At 33.6% G+C, this 17,446-nt stretch overlaps 1 protein-coding gene across 1 annotated transcript in view; it reads left to right on the top strand.

The window, feature by feature from the left end:
* LOC123684370 overlaps positions 1-17,446 on the top strand; it is a 72,297-nt gene that overhangs the window by 31,051 nt on the left and 23,800 nt on the right. The window contains exons 2-3 of the mRNA XM_045623601.1: positions 10,145-10,252; positions 16,883-17,047. Of these exons, the coding sequence (XP_045479557.1) occupies positions 10,145-10,252; positions 16,883-17,047 (273 nt within the window). The remainder of the gene's footprint in view (positions 1-10,144; positions 10,253-16,882; positions 17,048-17,446) is intronic.

The following is a 17,446-nucleotide window of genomic DNA, read 5'->3' as shown; positions in this document are numbered from 1 at the left end:
AAATGATCAAAAGATTCATATTTTCCATAGCATTTCATCGAAAATTATAGAAATGAGAGGTTATGAAAATTAGAGGTATCATTTTGATATTGAGAAAAGAGAGAGTGTTGTTCAAGAGAAATCAATGGATGTTTATTTCATTGTGAAGTTCAAGGAATTCCTTTAACGATGGAAAACGATATCAGCCACATGGTTGCCACGGCTGCAGTTGTAGGACCATATACTTTTCATGAAATTTTTCATGCCAATTCGCGCATTTGTGACTGTATATGCTTGATTTATTCACGAATTCCATCTTTAAAGTCTTGAATCGATTGTGGAGCATATCCATAGAACTTATCTTTCACTTGTTCAAAGGTGTAAAATGACAAGATCTGGGTGGCCAATTGTGATTACCTCTCGAAAAATAACACTTGCAAAATTGCGATTGTTTCGTTGCTGGTATGGCACGTAGCTTCATCTTGTTGAAAATGAATGTTGTCCACATCAATATCTTCCAATTTCGACCATGAAAAATCATCTCAAAGAGTTTTCGTCAACACCACGGTTTACAGCAGCAATATTCTCAGTTTTTCTTGAGCGATGCACACGGTGTCAATTCTTTCCATCACTTCACCCAACTGTTCAAATTTTTCCTCTAGTTTCACCATTATCAACCGGAAAGGTGCTTTACGACTACCCAAAAGTCATTTAGTTTTGCAAACGGTGATTACAAAATTTTTGTAGTGAATTTTAGCAATTTCAATATATTCTTGGAGCGTGAATCGTTCCATTTTTAGTAACGTTGTAGTTTCTTAGTTAAATATGAAAAGATGACAGCTGCTCAGATAGCGGTCTATTCAAAATGAATCCTCTGATTGGAAAACCCTGTCATGACATTTATTACATGAAGTATTTGGAAAATTGTGTTGCCTAATTGCTTCATCTTTCCCCTGAAGCTCAACGTATAATTCTCTTGAAAATCGTTCTTTTTTGCCAAGTTAGACAACAAAAGAAACAAAGAACAAACGTGGGTGAGTTCAATGAACAACAATCCTCTAGAGAAATTACCCAATCAATTTCATCACAGAAAATAAACATAGCCAAGGTCGAAACCATCAGAATTGCAGTCTACCTGTTCGAACATCGAACGCACTTCCTCTTCCTCTTCTAGCACATGGCCTGCTATTAATTCAAAAACAGCTGATGCGTCTGTTGATACAAATTCGGGTGGCACCACATGGTATGAACAGGTGTGTTGTAACCCCGTGAGTCAATAACCTGCCACTCTCTAGGTCTATTTCTCGCCAGCAGTCGACATTCTGATAGATAGATAATATTGCTATCATCATAGACGTAGGCAGAGTTCATGAACGTTCTACATCAACGAGCGCATTGTTATTATTATCTCTTTGGATGGCTATTAGTTGCAGTGGGAAGGTTGGCATACCTGGAGGTGAATTGTTCTCGTGGAATGAGTAGGATTTGATTTGATTTTAGATTGGTACTTCCTTGTTTTAGTCTCTGACAAGAATGCAGCTTATCAGCGACTGACATTGAGGATTGTTTCCACGCTGGATCGAATCGAAGATACTCATAATTGTGAAAAATTATTATAGAAAAATTGACTCAGATCTAATAAATGGAAAATCAATTTTAACTTTAATTGGTGAAATAAAGCTTGAAAGGAACTGTCAGTTTATAGGTAAAAACCAAAGGAGAAGTATAAGAAAAATGTGAAATGATTTACCTGATCATTAAAAAATCCGATATTCTAAATGAAAGTGTGCTTTATATACGTTTATTTCCGGAACTTCAAAATGGAAAACCCTATATTGAGTAAATTTGTGCTATTATAACTTTTCCAGCATTTTTCAATAGCTAATCTAAATTATTTTCATTTTTGTCCAAGTTCATCATTGTTATTTCTTTCGATTCACAGGTAAAATCCATTAGGTAACTACTAAATTAATTGAATTGAGTTTGATGTTTTTTTTTCCATCGGAAACCCTTCATCGGCGAAATAATATCGAGAGTAATTCATCCTTTCATGAATAAGTAATAAAAAAAAAAAAATAGAATGAATTTCACGTTAGAGCTTTCCTCGATCAAAATTTTATAACTTCAGCGTACAATGTGATCTTTCGCGATTGGCTAAAGAATATACGACACTAAAAATGAGCTGACACATTCGAAATCAACGTTAAAGAACATCCCTCGGAACATCCTTACGTTCTATTGCTATATTTTATCATCTACTATACTCCAAGCAATTTTTTTGTGACAAAAATTGATTAATTTCGCCAATATGAAACAGGCTTCAATAAGTACATCTACATATTTAAACAGATTCACATTATATTTATTTAGATATCTTTATCTACTCCTATTGAATTATATATTCATAATTCAATTGCTTTTGAGAAATTAATATTATCTATTAACGAACAGCGTGAGTTATAATAACTCACTATTATAATTCACTCCAATAAATCTGAAAAGATGGATATGTGCTTCTATACTTCTCTGGTTCCATTCGATTGGCCGAAAAGGAACATTCCATTATTGCTATTGAGGGGAGGAATGTCACTTTGATAATTTTGACGTTTTCAAATTAAGTTGATACTTAATTATTGAGAATGTTCAGCTGAAAAAGATTTTTTTTTTTTTTTTTTTTATTTCGAATTAACGTGTCTCGACATCGAGGTCATTGGCACGAGGTACAGCTGAAAAAGATTAATTCAGATAGTGAAGACGAAATATTATATACAACTCCAGAAGACAAGTAGCTTATGATGCAGAATTTCTCGCAAGAAAAATAAAAAAAATAAAGATTGATGTAGCAGTAAGAACATTAGGTCATCGTTTACATAGAATATTTTTTAGTATATTTTTGTGAACTTAGCTATCACTAAATATCTAAACAGCGTCTCTATATGGACTTTTCACTCCATGCTAAGAAGCACACTGAACGTGAATAATGGAATCAATATAGGAAAATTTTTAAAATTGCTTGCACTTCCTGAACGCCAATCAGAGAAACTAAAACAGAAAAAAATTTTACTGGTTGTTCAAAATTCACACTTACTTTCTATCAATAAATAAAATAAGTAAATACAAGTATAGCATTGTTATAGGTAATTATTTAGGTTTGTCAGTAAAGTTCTTTCTCTGTACTTGCTTCTAAGTATTCATTGTTATAGTCGTAGATAAAGTATAGTATTCAACTTGCGGTAATGTTCATAACTCACTTGATGAATTACAGCACTCGCCTGCGGCTCGTGGTGCAAACTTCATCTGCGTTAGTTATGACCTACATTACTGCTCGTTGAAGAATATACTATTATCCATTGTATTTTTTTTTGTTTGAGTTTACAGACACAGCCTAAACCATCAACAATTTGTAATAGCAATAATTTATAGTTGAGATAAAGATGAGGAATAATGATGATATGACGACAATGTCATCATAGGAATTCTTTCTCCATAACACAGAACTTGAAAATTATTTTTGCATCCTTCGAAACTCTTAGGTTCTTTCTTTCGTTGAGACACCCTGTATATTCCCATATCAAGTTTTCCATTCAGAAACCACCAGGCCATTAAATGCGGAACCCCAAAAACTCACACCGAAGTTGATGAAAAAATAATTTGACCCTATTATCCCAAAACAATGCAAGTCTAATGAATAACGTACAGTGAGACTTTCGGAAAGGGCTGACATAGCCGGCAAACTTTAATATTGGACCTGTTTCGCTGTCATCATTGTGCGCTCGAGTTCTCAATAGTTTTTTTTTTATCATAACAATGGACCCCTACCATTATTCTCCCCTCCCAGATCTGCCGGCAACAAAGGGAAATAACCATTTAGTTGCATCAAGTATTACAACTGAGAGGAATATAAAGTGGAGAAAATATTAATATCAGGGAAGTTGGACGAACGAAGATAATGAATTTTCTTAGTGGATCGTTGTTGACAGGAGTGGTTTTTCGCGCTGCAGAGCAATGGAGAAGAATCGCCTCAAAATATAATGAATTTCTCTATTCTGTAGAAACATTTCTAAAACGCATATTACTATCATCGCGATAATTGAGAGTATCTATTTTTGATAATGTAAATATGACCTGAAAATGGAAAATATCAATTACATAATTTAAAATGATAAATATATCTCGATATCCTCCAAAAATGAAAGAATGACATATATATTTAAAAATTTAAAAAAATAATATTATATTTAAAACACGGAACTTACACTTATGGTGAGTCATATAAATAAATAAAACTTGTCTCACAATTCGTGAAACGAACACATTCGAATTATTGTAATTATCTTCCAATAATTGTCCATATCTTGTGACAGTTTTAACGAAAAGTGCCTACCTTTTACACGAAAAATTATTGTCGAAAGTGTTGTCAATTCTAGATATTCTAGATAGAATAACAGTTAATCTATTTATATCTATTCATTAGATGAATAACATTTGTTTCACTACATTTTAGTTTCTTCATATTGCATTTCAAATAACTATCAATAAATCAATTGATTAATTAATTAATCCTTTGAAACATATTATAATGTATAGGATATGTCAACATAAGAATAATTACGAAGTAAAAAGCACATTATAATGAAATTTAAATAAAAATAATTCAAACAATATAAAAAATAAAAATTACGAAATTAACAACTAACTGAAAGAATCAGAGAAAAATTCCTCAGTACGCATTTTTCAATTAACATTAACTTGATCTTCTTCTTAAATGCTTTATCATTCAACGATCATCCAAATTATGGGATGAGAATATATTTGATATAAAAAGGGGAAGGAAAACAGGAATCAGGAACGTCGGTAACAATAAAATATTCGAAAGAAATTTAAGAGATTTATGCTTTTTCTTTACGGCAAGAATAATCCGATAATTTCGAAATTCTCGACATCGAAAATAAAAATCATTTCCTTACCTCCCTAGGGGCTTTAGAAATGAATGAGTATAATAAAATTGATATTGGCTATATTTCGAAACGACCAAATTTAATGCTGGAATGCCCAAGGTCCCTTGTTGATTACGCTATAGGTGTATGTAGGTGTATGTATAGGATATATTTTCATTTAGTTATTTGAAATGTGAGAATCTACTTTGTAGCTAAATAATTTGTATTCATCCAATGAATTGAAAAACCGTCATCTAATAAAGGGTGTTTTTTTTAGAGCTAAAGAACTTTAAATTGCAATGAAACAACGATGGATTATTCGATTGACATGAATTTTATTTATCCGCAAGATAATCTTGTGGCATTACATTTTGAATATGATTTCTGGCATATGACCGCTACGGCTGGCTTGGATGTAGTCCAATCTGGACGTCCAATTTTCGATGACTTTTTCCAACATTTGTGGCCGTATATCGGCAATAACACGGCAAATGGTCAAGGGTTTGTGGCTTATCCGCATAGACCAATGACTTTACATAGCCCCACAGAAAGTAGTCTAGCGGTGTTAAATCACAAGATCTTGGAGGCCAATTCACAGGTCCAAAACGTGAAATTAGACGTTCACCAAACATGTCTTTCAATAAATCGATTGTGGCAAGAGCTGTGTGACATGTTGCGCCGTCTTGTTGGAACCACAGCTCCTGGACATCATGCTTGTTCAATTCAGGAATGAAAAAGTTAGTAATCATGGCTCTATACCGATCACCATTGACTGTAACGTTCTGGCCATCATCGTTTTTGAAGAAGTACGGACCAATGATTCCACCAGCCCATAAAGCGCACCAAACAGTCGGTTTTTCTGGATGTAACGGTGTTTCGACATACACTCGAGGATTAGCTTAACTCCAAATGCGGCAGTTTTGTTTGTTGACGTAGCCATTCAACCAGAAGTGCGCTTCATCATAAAATGGACGTAGTGCGCGATACGTATTCCGCACAGAACCATTATTTTCGAAATTAAATTGCACTATTAACTAGCGTTGTTCAGGCGTGAGTCTATTTATGATAAATTGCCAAACCAAACTGAGAATAAATCACTTGACAACTGTTAAATCAGTCGTCATCTTGAACAGAAATGCCAATTTAAAGTTATATACCTCGAAAAAAAACACCCGTTATTACTTTCAAAAAAGGAAATATTCAGCTGTTCGAATTCCTTAAATAAATAGGATATCAACAAGACTCGAAGAAGACAAGAAGAAAGTAACAGAAAACGAACAATTGTTCACAAATTTACCTATGTTCGAGTCTCCTCTTTCCACATTTTTTAAATTTATTTAACCCTTAATTCAATAAATCCTAGGCCTAACCATTAGAAACACTTGTTTTATAGAATCATCGACTTTATTCGTCGACATAGTCATTTTCAAATACATGTACTCGAACGCTACTATAACTAATCAATACGTTTTCTATAGAAAGATTTATATTTGCTTTCGAAAAAGGCCTCAACTTCAGCGATTTATTTAATTTGACCTTGACCATGTTTCAGGAAATGTTCAAATGTTTATGAATGATATTTTTTCAGAAATTGAAAATTTATCGCATTGAACACATCAGCGCTGGTCGAAGGAAATGTTTTTTTTTCAGTTGTTGCCTGTTTTTATGGATGGAAACGCTTCAGATTTCCAAAAAAACTAGATACTAGATATTCTCAGTCTGGAATCAGGAAGTCCCCAATTCAAAGAACCATAATTTTTTTGTATTTATTATAATTGGAAAAAATATGCAGTACTTCAAAAACTGCATCGATATAAATATCAAAATAGACGAACAATTTTGAGGTGGAACCAATCCCTTATGAAATATTCAAGATCTCCTCGTTACGCCTTTATTGAACTCGCTATGTATGTTTAGAAAGAAATAGGTATGTACACGTGGAAGGAGTTCCAAGAATTGTTGGAATTGGGCAAATAATACAACACACGTATACCGAATATACGAATCGATATGGGGCTTATCGGCATAATAAACTTTTCATGTCACAAAAAAGTTTATCTTTATTCCTTTCTGCTTTGCTCTGTATCGCAAAAGGAGGATGCTTTTTTCATGTTGATGAAGAAAGGAGGATTTAGCATGAATCGTTCATGTATCAAGGAAAGTGCAGAGTCATTTAAACTCCATCCAACTCCATGAAAAAATATCTTGCTTCTCTTCAAAAACTACGTCTATAAATTTAAAATTAGTATAGATTTTAAGATTAGTCACATTAAGTACGTAAATGATTTCCAATAAAATACACAGGGGAGCAGCTGTTTTGGTGTCGAGATTTTTTTGAGCTGATTCTATATCTCATATTGCACCCTTTGAATTTGAAACTATTTAGCATCTTGTTAACCATTTCAACATAGTTTTGAACTTTATGTTTGCCTTGAAAATTTCCTACAACGGCAACAAATGATGTCCAAGCTTCTCGTTCAACTTGATTCATTGAATTTATGGAGGCAGGATCCTTAATTGATTGTCTTATCCCTGCTTTGAGTTTTTGTGCTCAACCCATGCATTTTTAACCCTATATAATGAAAACATGACCCATTCTTATCAAGAGCCTTTACAAATTGCTTCATTAGGCCGAACTTTAAATGTAACGGAGGAAGTATGATTTTTTTCACTTACCCGAGTTAGAAGATTAAAAGGATTACCTGATAGGTAATGGTTCCACTATTTATAGATCCACCTGGAATTTACTCAATTACAGACTGACAATAAAACCATTGTTCTCTATAAAATAAGAGTTGATAGAGAAAAACGGATTGCATGTACATATTAAGCGTCCCAAATATAGTTAAAATAAGCTCCAAATTCCCAGGCACCTGTGTTATTCTTTGACTTTCCATGACATCTTTAGGTGATTATAAATGAAAACAATCAAAATCAAACGTTTTTACCTAATACAAATAAAAACAAAAAGGATATCTAAGCTATTTTTTCGGAGAACGTTCGCTTAAAAACACCAGAAGAATGTGATTTTAGGCCAATAAACAAATCAATTGACGTCATTCAAATTCAGAATGCATTTCATAATATGCATTGAAAATCATTTCTAATCATCAAACTCGTCACTAAACAAATACTACTGTTGAGGATCGAAAAAAAAAGTTAATTACTTGAGAACAAGAAGGAAAAGGCAATTGAAGTATAGTTTGAAAAATGTATGAATGGAACCAGTTTTCTGTTCTACCTCAAGCAATCATTAATATATGGTAATATAATGGATTGCTTGTAGTCATTTGAATTTTATTCCGCTTAATAGAGGAAGTCCAAGCTGTAACATGAATGTTCCTTAGTCACCTTACACAATTAGTCATTGCTATGTTCCAACGTTTGTACGAAAATTCACAGCATATAATTATGCGTTTTCACTGCGAAATTATTCTGATTCTAAACTAGTGCAATATCGATATAATATTTCAAACATGACAGTTGAATCAACTCATTTGCAATTGTAATTATTTTGGCTGTTGTCCAACATTTGGGCTGCTAATGGAAAATGTATTAAATTCAATTATTATATTAAATTTCAAGTAACCAATATTAGATTTTCCACGCCTCCTATTAACAAAAGTGCTACGCACAAAGTAACATATTTAGACTTGAAAATTTAAATCGGAATTTGAATGTATTCAAAAGCCATTCCAAACATACGTAGACAGCTTATAATGTTTAAAGAAATTTGAAGCTCATCTTTGTGGAAATATTTTCTGTAGAGAATTAATTGTATCCAGCATATTTTTGAAGTAGCTTTGAGTAGTGAATAGAGTGAACTCTTGTTCAAATTTTGAAACCGGAGAACGGTATTTTGTTTCTATATTTCTACACAAAACTCATTATTATCATTGTAAGTGCTCCTCATTTCAATAAAATCAGCAAGGTCCTCCGATTTAAAAGATTAGGATATAAGTATTGCAGTTCTTTTTCGTACGACACAAAGTGTAAAAAACATAGATAAAGGGAGTATACGCAATTTTTACACGTCCCCAACATGATTAGATTACGTTGTCAGATTGTGATTAATTTTCTAATCCACAATTTTACTTTATCGTTATGAATGTATATTATATTGAACGAAATATACTCATTTAAGTGATCCCTGATTAAATATGCAAATTTGAATATTTGGAATCCGATATTTTTTCTAATTTTCGAATTAATAATAAGCAGAATATCAATTATTATCCTTATCTATACCTGCTGAGATCCAAGGTTTGGCAACTTTTGCTCTCCTATTGTCATAGGTTGTTTCACGTCGTTTGGCCCCCTTAAAGTTTTTTTTCTGAGTTTCTGATATATTTATTTCAATATATTTTGAGTTAATATGAAACGTTGATTCACTATGGAACATAAGAAGTACGTTCTTTGTGAAGAAACTCGCGAATTGAGTGAAATATCGTATCACTGATGTTTTCATTTCCGCACGCTTCATGTCAAATTTGATAGTTCAGGTTGGGGACAAAATTTTCTTACTGAAAATGGCATATGGTCGCTCTATTTATGTTTATTACTCAGGGCTACGACTATTTCAACATGAATTTTAAACAGAAGTTCACTGCCTTGTAGTGCATAAATAAGTATGAATTCAAGCACCGTACAGAATAAGGAGTGTCTGTCAACCTGTCTGAATGCATGCTTGTTGAAAAAGAGTAAACAATTGGATTCTCCTGAACTATTTGCATAAGCAACTGTATCTATGTTCTAGTCAACCACAACTTTCACCACTGTACAAGGCCAACATGTAATTCAAAGAAATAACAAAATATCGTTCAGTTTTGATACAAGAAAATGAAATGATCGTACCAGCCATATACGACTTTATTTTGTCGAATTATAGTGGCGTAGCGAGAATTAAAACGCCCTGAAACAGAATAAATTTTGGCGCCAACTCCCAATCACTCAATTCTATCAAACATATAAAAAACATTTCGTTTATAGAATATACTATATTTCACTAATCATCTCTCTTTTTGATTTTTTATGCTGCTATTTTTGGAGCTGTTTTCCTCTTATATAGCTTGGAATATTGAGTCGAAATAAACAATTGAATATGACAGAAATGAATCACTGATTTCACGACAATTTATTTATCATTGTTAAATTTGATTTGATATTCTGATCTTAGAGCACTCAAAAATAGTGGTAAACCTAACTAATTTGTGTTTTTTTTTCTCCAGGTAGTGGTAATGAAGACAGTGGTTACTTTGGACCATGGAAAACTTGTAAAATATTGATGTACAATAGAGAAAGATGTGGCAGCAATGTGTCCAAATTTAGGCCAAAAGGTGAGTTAAATGTAGTATATTTCTTAGTATGAGTAACTTACTGACAAAATAGAGTACGAATAAAGAGAAGAGTAATGCCATTCAGTCGACAACAAAAAATTCGATTTACCCTTCAAGCAGCCATTTGGTATCAATTTTTGCATGTGGTACTTTCCTATGAGATATTATACAATATCTAGAAGATGTCGATTAGAATGTTGCAGAAAATGTTTTCAATTTGAATCTATAGTTTTCACGAAATCACCTTTTTTCAATTGATAATTTTAAAATGGGTTAGAAAATGTCATCCTGTGGCATTCCGAGTTCATAATGAAATTATAAACCAAGGCACCGACTTCATGTTAAGCACTCTTTAATTCCAGCACCTATTATGCCCATGTTTATCAATGATAACGTCAGAAAATTCCAGTTGGTTATTCAAAACACAAATTCCCATGAACTTAGGTTAGTTCGCATACCAAAATACAGGGTCTAACTATGTTTTTGTTTTCATGAAAATCCAACTTTATTGTGGAAAAATGGTTACAAAGTAAATTGCCTATTGTTAGCTATAACATTCTCCTATCTTTCTGGTAAAGCTCATCTCGTGTCGGAGTATAGTCAGAGTTTGAGCTGGTAAATTGTTGAGTCTCCTACCGATCATCATCGCGTTCAAGTGGGGACAAATCAGGAGAACGTGGTGGCCATTGCACCAAATAATTACGACACGCTCAAAGTAGTCCAGCGTTGCTTTTGTCACATATGGTCAGACATTAACCTGTTGGAAAGTCAGGTTTTGAATATGTAGTCCTAAGATATGGGATCAGATGTGGTTCCACCATTTTTTGTATGAGAAGCTACGCAGCCAAGCTACCTCTAATAAACACTCCAGGTTACCTGGAGCCGTAAACAATAACATCCCACACCTTAATCCCGACCCAACAGTAGGAAGATCATCCCTCTCACATAAAATTGGAAAGTTAAGACCCAGTAAGGATGGAGTGGAAACAGACTGAAACTTCTTATTCGACGACAAACTGTTTGCACTCCAACTTGTTTTTCATGTCATACAGTCTAAGGATTTGCAATTGCTCTGGTTGTAGGTTGTAGGGAAACAAAGCTGGCAATCGTTGACGGCGGTCTTGAAGAGGATTTGTTTTGCGTACTGATCCTGTGCCCCTGGCTCTTTATGTTCGGCCTTCTTGACAACTTCTCACCACAGCATCTAAACTTCTTTGAAGTTTAGAACCAATATTGCTGTAAAACTCCAACTATTCATCCTCTTTCAATAATATACAATTCGCATTTCTCCACATTCTGTGCATTATCAACAATTGCAAAGAACATTTACTCTCACGATTATTAAGAATCCAGGCAATACTGATCTTTAAAATTCAATTTATTAACTATCACATATCGAAAAAAATTTGAGAGTGTTAAACCGTCATATGAAACAATTCCACCCAAAGATGTCAACATTACACTGAATATTTCCCTCCTGTCAAAAATTCTTTCCATCCTGTCAAAAATTCTTTCTTTCCTGTCAAAAATTCTATGTAAATGGAGTGCAGTTAGCGAAAACTACAACGATAATTGCATTGAGTTTAGATGTCTAAAAACATGGTGAATGCACTCGTCAATTTTTGAATGGAATGACATTCGACCAAATTGAAAATATTAGTTTTATTTCGTGGCGGCGCCGCAATGTCATACCTTTCATTTCGATCTTTTTTCCTTTGATTTTGACAGTATACATCAACTAAAACCCGATCCTAGCCAATCAGAAGCTTAAACTAATATTCTCAAAATTGGCAAAACAAAAGCTAATCAGTCCATACACCAGATTTTTAAACCTCTTACATTGAGTGCAATTATCAATCACTCTGAGAAAACGATTGAGTTTGACAACTTCATTCTCAATAAATTTCAAAACTTCACGTTTTGGCAATGTGTATGTTCAATGAATATTAAAGTATAAATGCGCTAATCAAAAAAAATCCCAGAAGAACAACATACATATTTATGGATTTTTGCTGCGAACGACAATATGAATTGAATGAACATAGGAGCTTAGAAAAATTGACTTTGATACTAAATATTGAGCGGTCATAGGAGAAAGAAAGACAAGGCCGAATATAAGGAAGCAACGGTGAAGACAATGTGAAACGTTTTGTGCCAAAATCTTGCGAAAAAGTTCTTAAATGACTATAACAGTATGATTGACCCGTTTAACAATAATATAGTACTTGAATCAGCCCGAGATGACCACGATGAAATGGTAATCTCATCTATAGAAGCAAACTTCAACGAATCTACTGTTCAGTTAAATTTTAAACAAAGTCATAAATATTCCGACAAAAAATTTGCCGCCGAATATCCTTCGGGCGTTAACAACCTCATAATTTTAAAACAATTTTCTCAAGCTCGTATCTTGTCACCTAGTAACGAGCTTCCAATTGTCATAAAATATGAATGTCCGATGAATGTAACTACTGATATAGTATATCCAAAGTCACTTGAACTAGTCCATAAAAACGCTTGGTCATATATGTCCCTTAGAATTGGATACTGCGATCTTTTAAATGCCGGAGTTTATTTGAAAGTAGTGTTAAGCAATAAATTCACTGCCCCCAAAGGAATAACTGGAAATTTAGAAAACCCTTGTATAATCGAAATGTTCAGCTTCCTCCAAGTGACTTTGGATATACTATAACAAACTTGTAGATGAAAAATTATTGAAAACAAATAATTTTGACTGACTGTTCGTGTTTCTAGGTAAAGTGGTAGGGGTATTAATATACTCAATTCAAACTCCCACTCTCAAAATTATATCATTCGAAACAAAGCAGGTCCTAAAGAGAGAAAAATCATATCACTCCAAGAGATAAATACTATACCGAGATTTTGAAATCGTTATCCCCTTTTCACTCCCGAGGGATTCATTCTGAGTCACGAGCCGCGTAATGGAGAAAACCACACAATGAATTTGGGACGTATTTCCTCCCATTTGATCCCGTGAAAGTAAATATTATTCAGCATCTGTGTCCCTGCCTCCAAAAACATCAAATACCGACTGATGATATATTCTTGTCGGGATTGAAACTTATTAAGTCACGTCCTGCTTCCCTGTGGAGCATCAGGAAACATTTCCAGTATGTTTCGAAATTCGTTGCCTTCTACTCACATAGCAGAATATTTTCTATTGGTCGCACTGAAATTCTCTATTTATTTATAGGTTGGTGATCTTTCTACCTTCATATTTACGAGTTTTTTTTCTAGGTATCGTATAAACTACATTTCATAAGTTTTGGAGTTTCAAGTCGAATGTTTTAGTATATTGAAGACTCATGTTGAAAAGGGTCCATTTTATTTATTGCTAAACTTAACCGTCGCCTAAATACTTCACACTTCTCTTTCAGAAGTTCGGGTAGAGTACATCCTTATTGAACCATTTTCGTATCTGAAATGGCAAATATAAAAATTCATTACTTTTGGTCATTTTCACTTATCCCAATATTTCATCACTTTCTATCGTTCTACTAACATTCTGATAGTCAGGCTGCAATCGAAGCACTGAGTTCACATATCATCGATTTTAAGATGTTATTCGAGTGCCGAAGAAAACTCAAAGAAATAGGTAAGAATAACATGGTCTTTTTAGTCTGAGTTTCCGGCCACTCGAGAATTAGAAGGAATGAAGAGACCAAAGGCAAATGAACCCACAAGACAAAGTTTCAGGAGAAGGAGAAAACCGAAAGAGAAACACTCTGGTGGAATCTTCCTGGTTTGGATCATTCCAAAAAGTTTCTTTGAAACTTTGACACAGCGAGATCCCAGCAGTATCTGGATCTTAGCAAGAATATACTACACCTCCTCACTGGATTCCTCACAGGACATTCTTGCCTTAGAAAACACCTCATGAGAATGGGTCTAGCAGAAAATTACGAGTGCAGATTCTGCGGAGAGGAGGAAGAAACTCCAGATCACCTAGTGAAGGGATGCTTAGCAATCACTAGCCAACGCAACAACTGCTTTGAACAAGAAACTTGTAGAAGTGAGGAGTTAGCCTCCTTGAAGCCATCCCAGATACTGAAGTTCATTGGAACTCTGGAACTAGAAGGCGAGCTGTAGATCACGTTATGGAGAGAATAGTTCTGTTAGGGGTCACAATAGACCATTAGGTCTCAGTGAAACGGAACCTCCCTAATTAAATCTTAATCTTATCGTTCTACTGTCTTTGTTTATGTTTGGCCTATTTTTTGAGAAATTAAGTTGGAAACTCAGGTGAAAAATTTGTTTTCAAACTCAGTTATGTCTGTCCATTCGTGAACACGAGAACCTTTCGGAGAGGAGATCTCGATAATAGATATTTTCGAAGAACGTATCTATGTTTGAGGTCTGAATGCAAAATTTCATTTTACCAATCAATATCATGACAACAATTACCAATCAATTACCTCAAACAGTTCGATTCTCCAGAAACTATTTCCCACATGATGAAGATATTTAGGTGGACGATGTTGATTTTCAAAAATCATGTTACATTCAAATAATGTAACAATCGCAACTTTACAAGAATAGTTTCCAAGTTTTTTTATTTCTTAAAGAAGTGATCACAATTGGCCACCAAGATCTTATGATTTAAACCTTTAGATTTTTTTTGGGGGGGCCAGTGAATGATTTCTGCCAATGCTTCACAAACGATTCAAGACCTTCAAGTGGTGCTCCGTGCAAAGTTTTGTGTGGATAGCGTAACCAGAATCAGAGAAAATTCAAACAGAATATCAAAAACAAAAAATCTGTTTATTCTTTGAACCGAGTTGAAATTTATTGTGCACCTAAAGAATAACAATTTCAAGCCTCCTGTAAAATTTCGTACTGAAAGCGTGATAAGAATCATAAAAAATCAAGAATCAAGAGTAACGAAAAAAAATGAGTAAAACACTGATTTGAAATTTGGTTCTCCTAAGCGCTCATTCATTCACCAATTGCGCCCCCTTAAAGGCTAATATACAATTTCTATATACGTTTTCCAAATTGCACACAAATGAACGAGCGCCCAAAGTTCCAGACTAATGATATCCACATTACTTTTATTTTTTATTTCATCTGAAAAGTATCACTTTGCGGACTTTAATTCAATTTGGTGCTCAATAAACGAATAAATATCTTTTTTTTTGAATAATTACATAATATCAGAGCAGAGAACATCACAATGCAACTGCGTTTTCGGCAACATTCTTATTTCCAGAACATTATCGTATTCTTCAACTCAATCTGAAATATATTCAACTATCACTGAACAAGCGAGCGAAAACTTCAGAACCAACAGCATTGAAAAGTAGGTAGTTTGAGCAGTGCACTCTTCAAAAACTTATAGAGGTTTATTCAATGAAAGTACCTAATGGAAAAAGAAACTTATATTGGAAACTGTTCAAAGCAAAAGTATTATCGAACGGCGTATGTCAAGAATCCTGAACTCTTCGACCAATATCTACGGAAAGGAAGGGAATTTTCAAAGTACACTTCAGAAGGAATAGACCAAATTTTGTTCGTCCAATATTCCTCGCTTTCAGCGATGTCCTCCCTATAAATATTCTATGGACTGCTCCCAGCCTTCCTTCTTGTAACGGACATTTCTAATACTCTATCAAATACCCAGGATATTGAACGCCAAATATTTTCTTTTTATTGTGTTTATTTTGACACTCATGCCTTTTCCAGTTTGCTTAGGGTGCTTTCGTGTGAATTCTTTTGTGAGGATACATTGATCTGGGAGATTTCCTTCAATATGTACAGTAATTTATTTATTTTGGGAAGAGGGAGGTATAGCTGAATAATTCATGATGATGTTTTTATTGCTTTCTTTATTGCTATCGGTTGAACCGATTTATTTCTTTCTTCTCATTTTACTTCCAATTTCTTCATCATTTGAGCCGGGGCTAATCTTTAACGATAAGGTTTGACTATTTCTGATCCAATGACATTAAGGAATTGTTGTTGATGAATTGTTTTTATAGTGTCAGCGAATACTTGGATTACTCTTTTGTTTAAGGAATTTGAATCTTTTGTAGATCAAATTTTCTGTTTCAGTTACTAATTTCTTTCTTTTTTCGTATTATTGTTGTTATTATTGTATGCATATTCATTTTGACGTTTTCTATACAGTGTACTCTGTCTTAAGGAAATAAAGAAAAAAATATTATTATCATCAGAGGTCAAATTCAATTCTGACCGTCTCTTCGATAACACGATTACTCTCGAACGGATAAATAAATAAAAATAAAATAATTTATTCGACCTTAGGTTTTGAATAAACAATAATCACAGAGACATATTATGTCTGTTCGTGATGATTCTTAAAACTGGTCAATATATGTTCGGATCTCGAATGCCACGCTTGAATGCCAAAATCTGATCCATGAATACTAAAACTAGAGAAAAATCAAGAAAAATATCAGAAAAAAAACCTCAATCTTACGATTTTGCATTCAAAATAATATCATTATAAAATTCCTCCAAACATTTATATTGATTTTGTCATCAACCCAAAAATTGTGTCAGGTACAACCTGTATTGATTGAAATAAAAAAATAAGTTTACACATAACAAAATAAGAATATCACTGCAAATAATAATTTATATTTGCAGGAACTGTTTGGGTTGCAGGCTTACTAGCATCTATTGGAGTGGCAGTACTGGGAGTCTTCTGCCTGTTGAGTGTCTTGCAGCTAGCCATGATCAGTTCGAAAGAAAAAGTGGTCATCAAATACTCATTGGCGGTAGTATCGAAAGTTGTGACTGCTCTTGTTGCCAGTAAGTATGTATATGAATTCCTGAATCCAAGGTTGAATAGGTTTTGTTGCCACAAAAACATCAAAAACTATTAACACTGTCGCAAACGAAGCATTTGAATGCGAAAAAAAATGAAAATGGAAAGCCAAAAAAAATTGGGGAAAGAAAATAAAATGATAACAATGAGAGAGAGAATGAAAGAAAAAACTAATTACAGTTCCAAAAACTACTTATGTTAGAGCATTCGTGAAGAAAAAACTAATTTATGTTTTGTTTCCTATATCTTTGCATCCATTCAACTATATTTTGTTTTAAAGTACACATCAACAAAAAGTGTGGACATTATTATCATCTCAAAAAAAAATTGTAGATATACATATATGCTAAATCTATAATATTCTTTGAAAAAGACTGAGACAA

Source organism: Harmonia axyridis, chromosome 7 (genome assembly GCF_914767665.1).
Source record: "Harmonia axyridis chromosome 7, icHarAxyr1.1, whole genome shotgun sequence".
NCBI lineage: Eukaryota > Metazoa > Arthropoda > Insecta > Coleoptera > Coccinellidae > Harmonia > Harmonia axyridis.
This window is presented reverse-complemented; position numbering and strand designations above follow the sequence as displayed.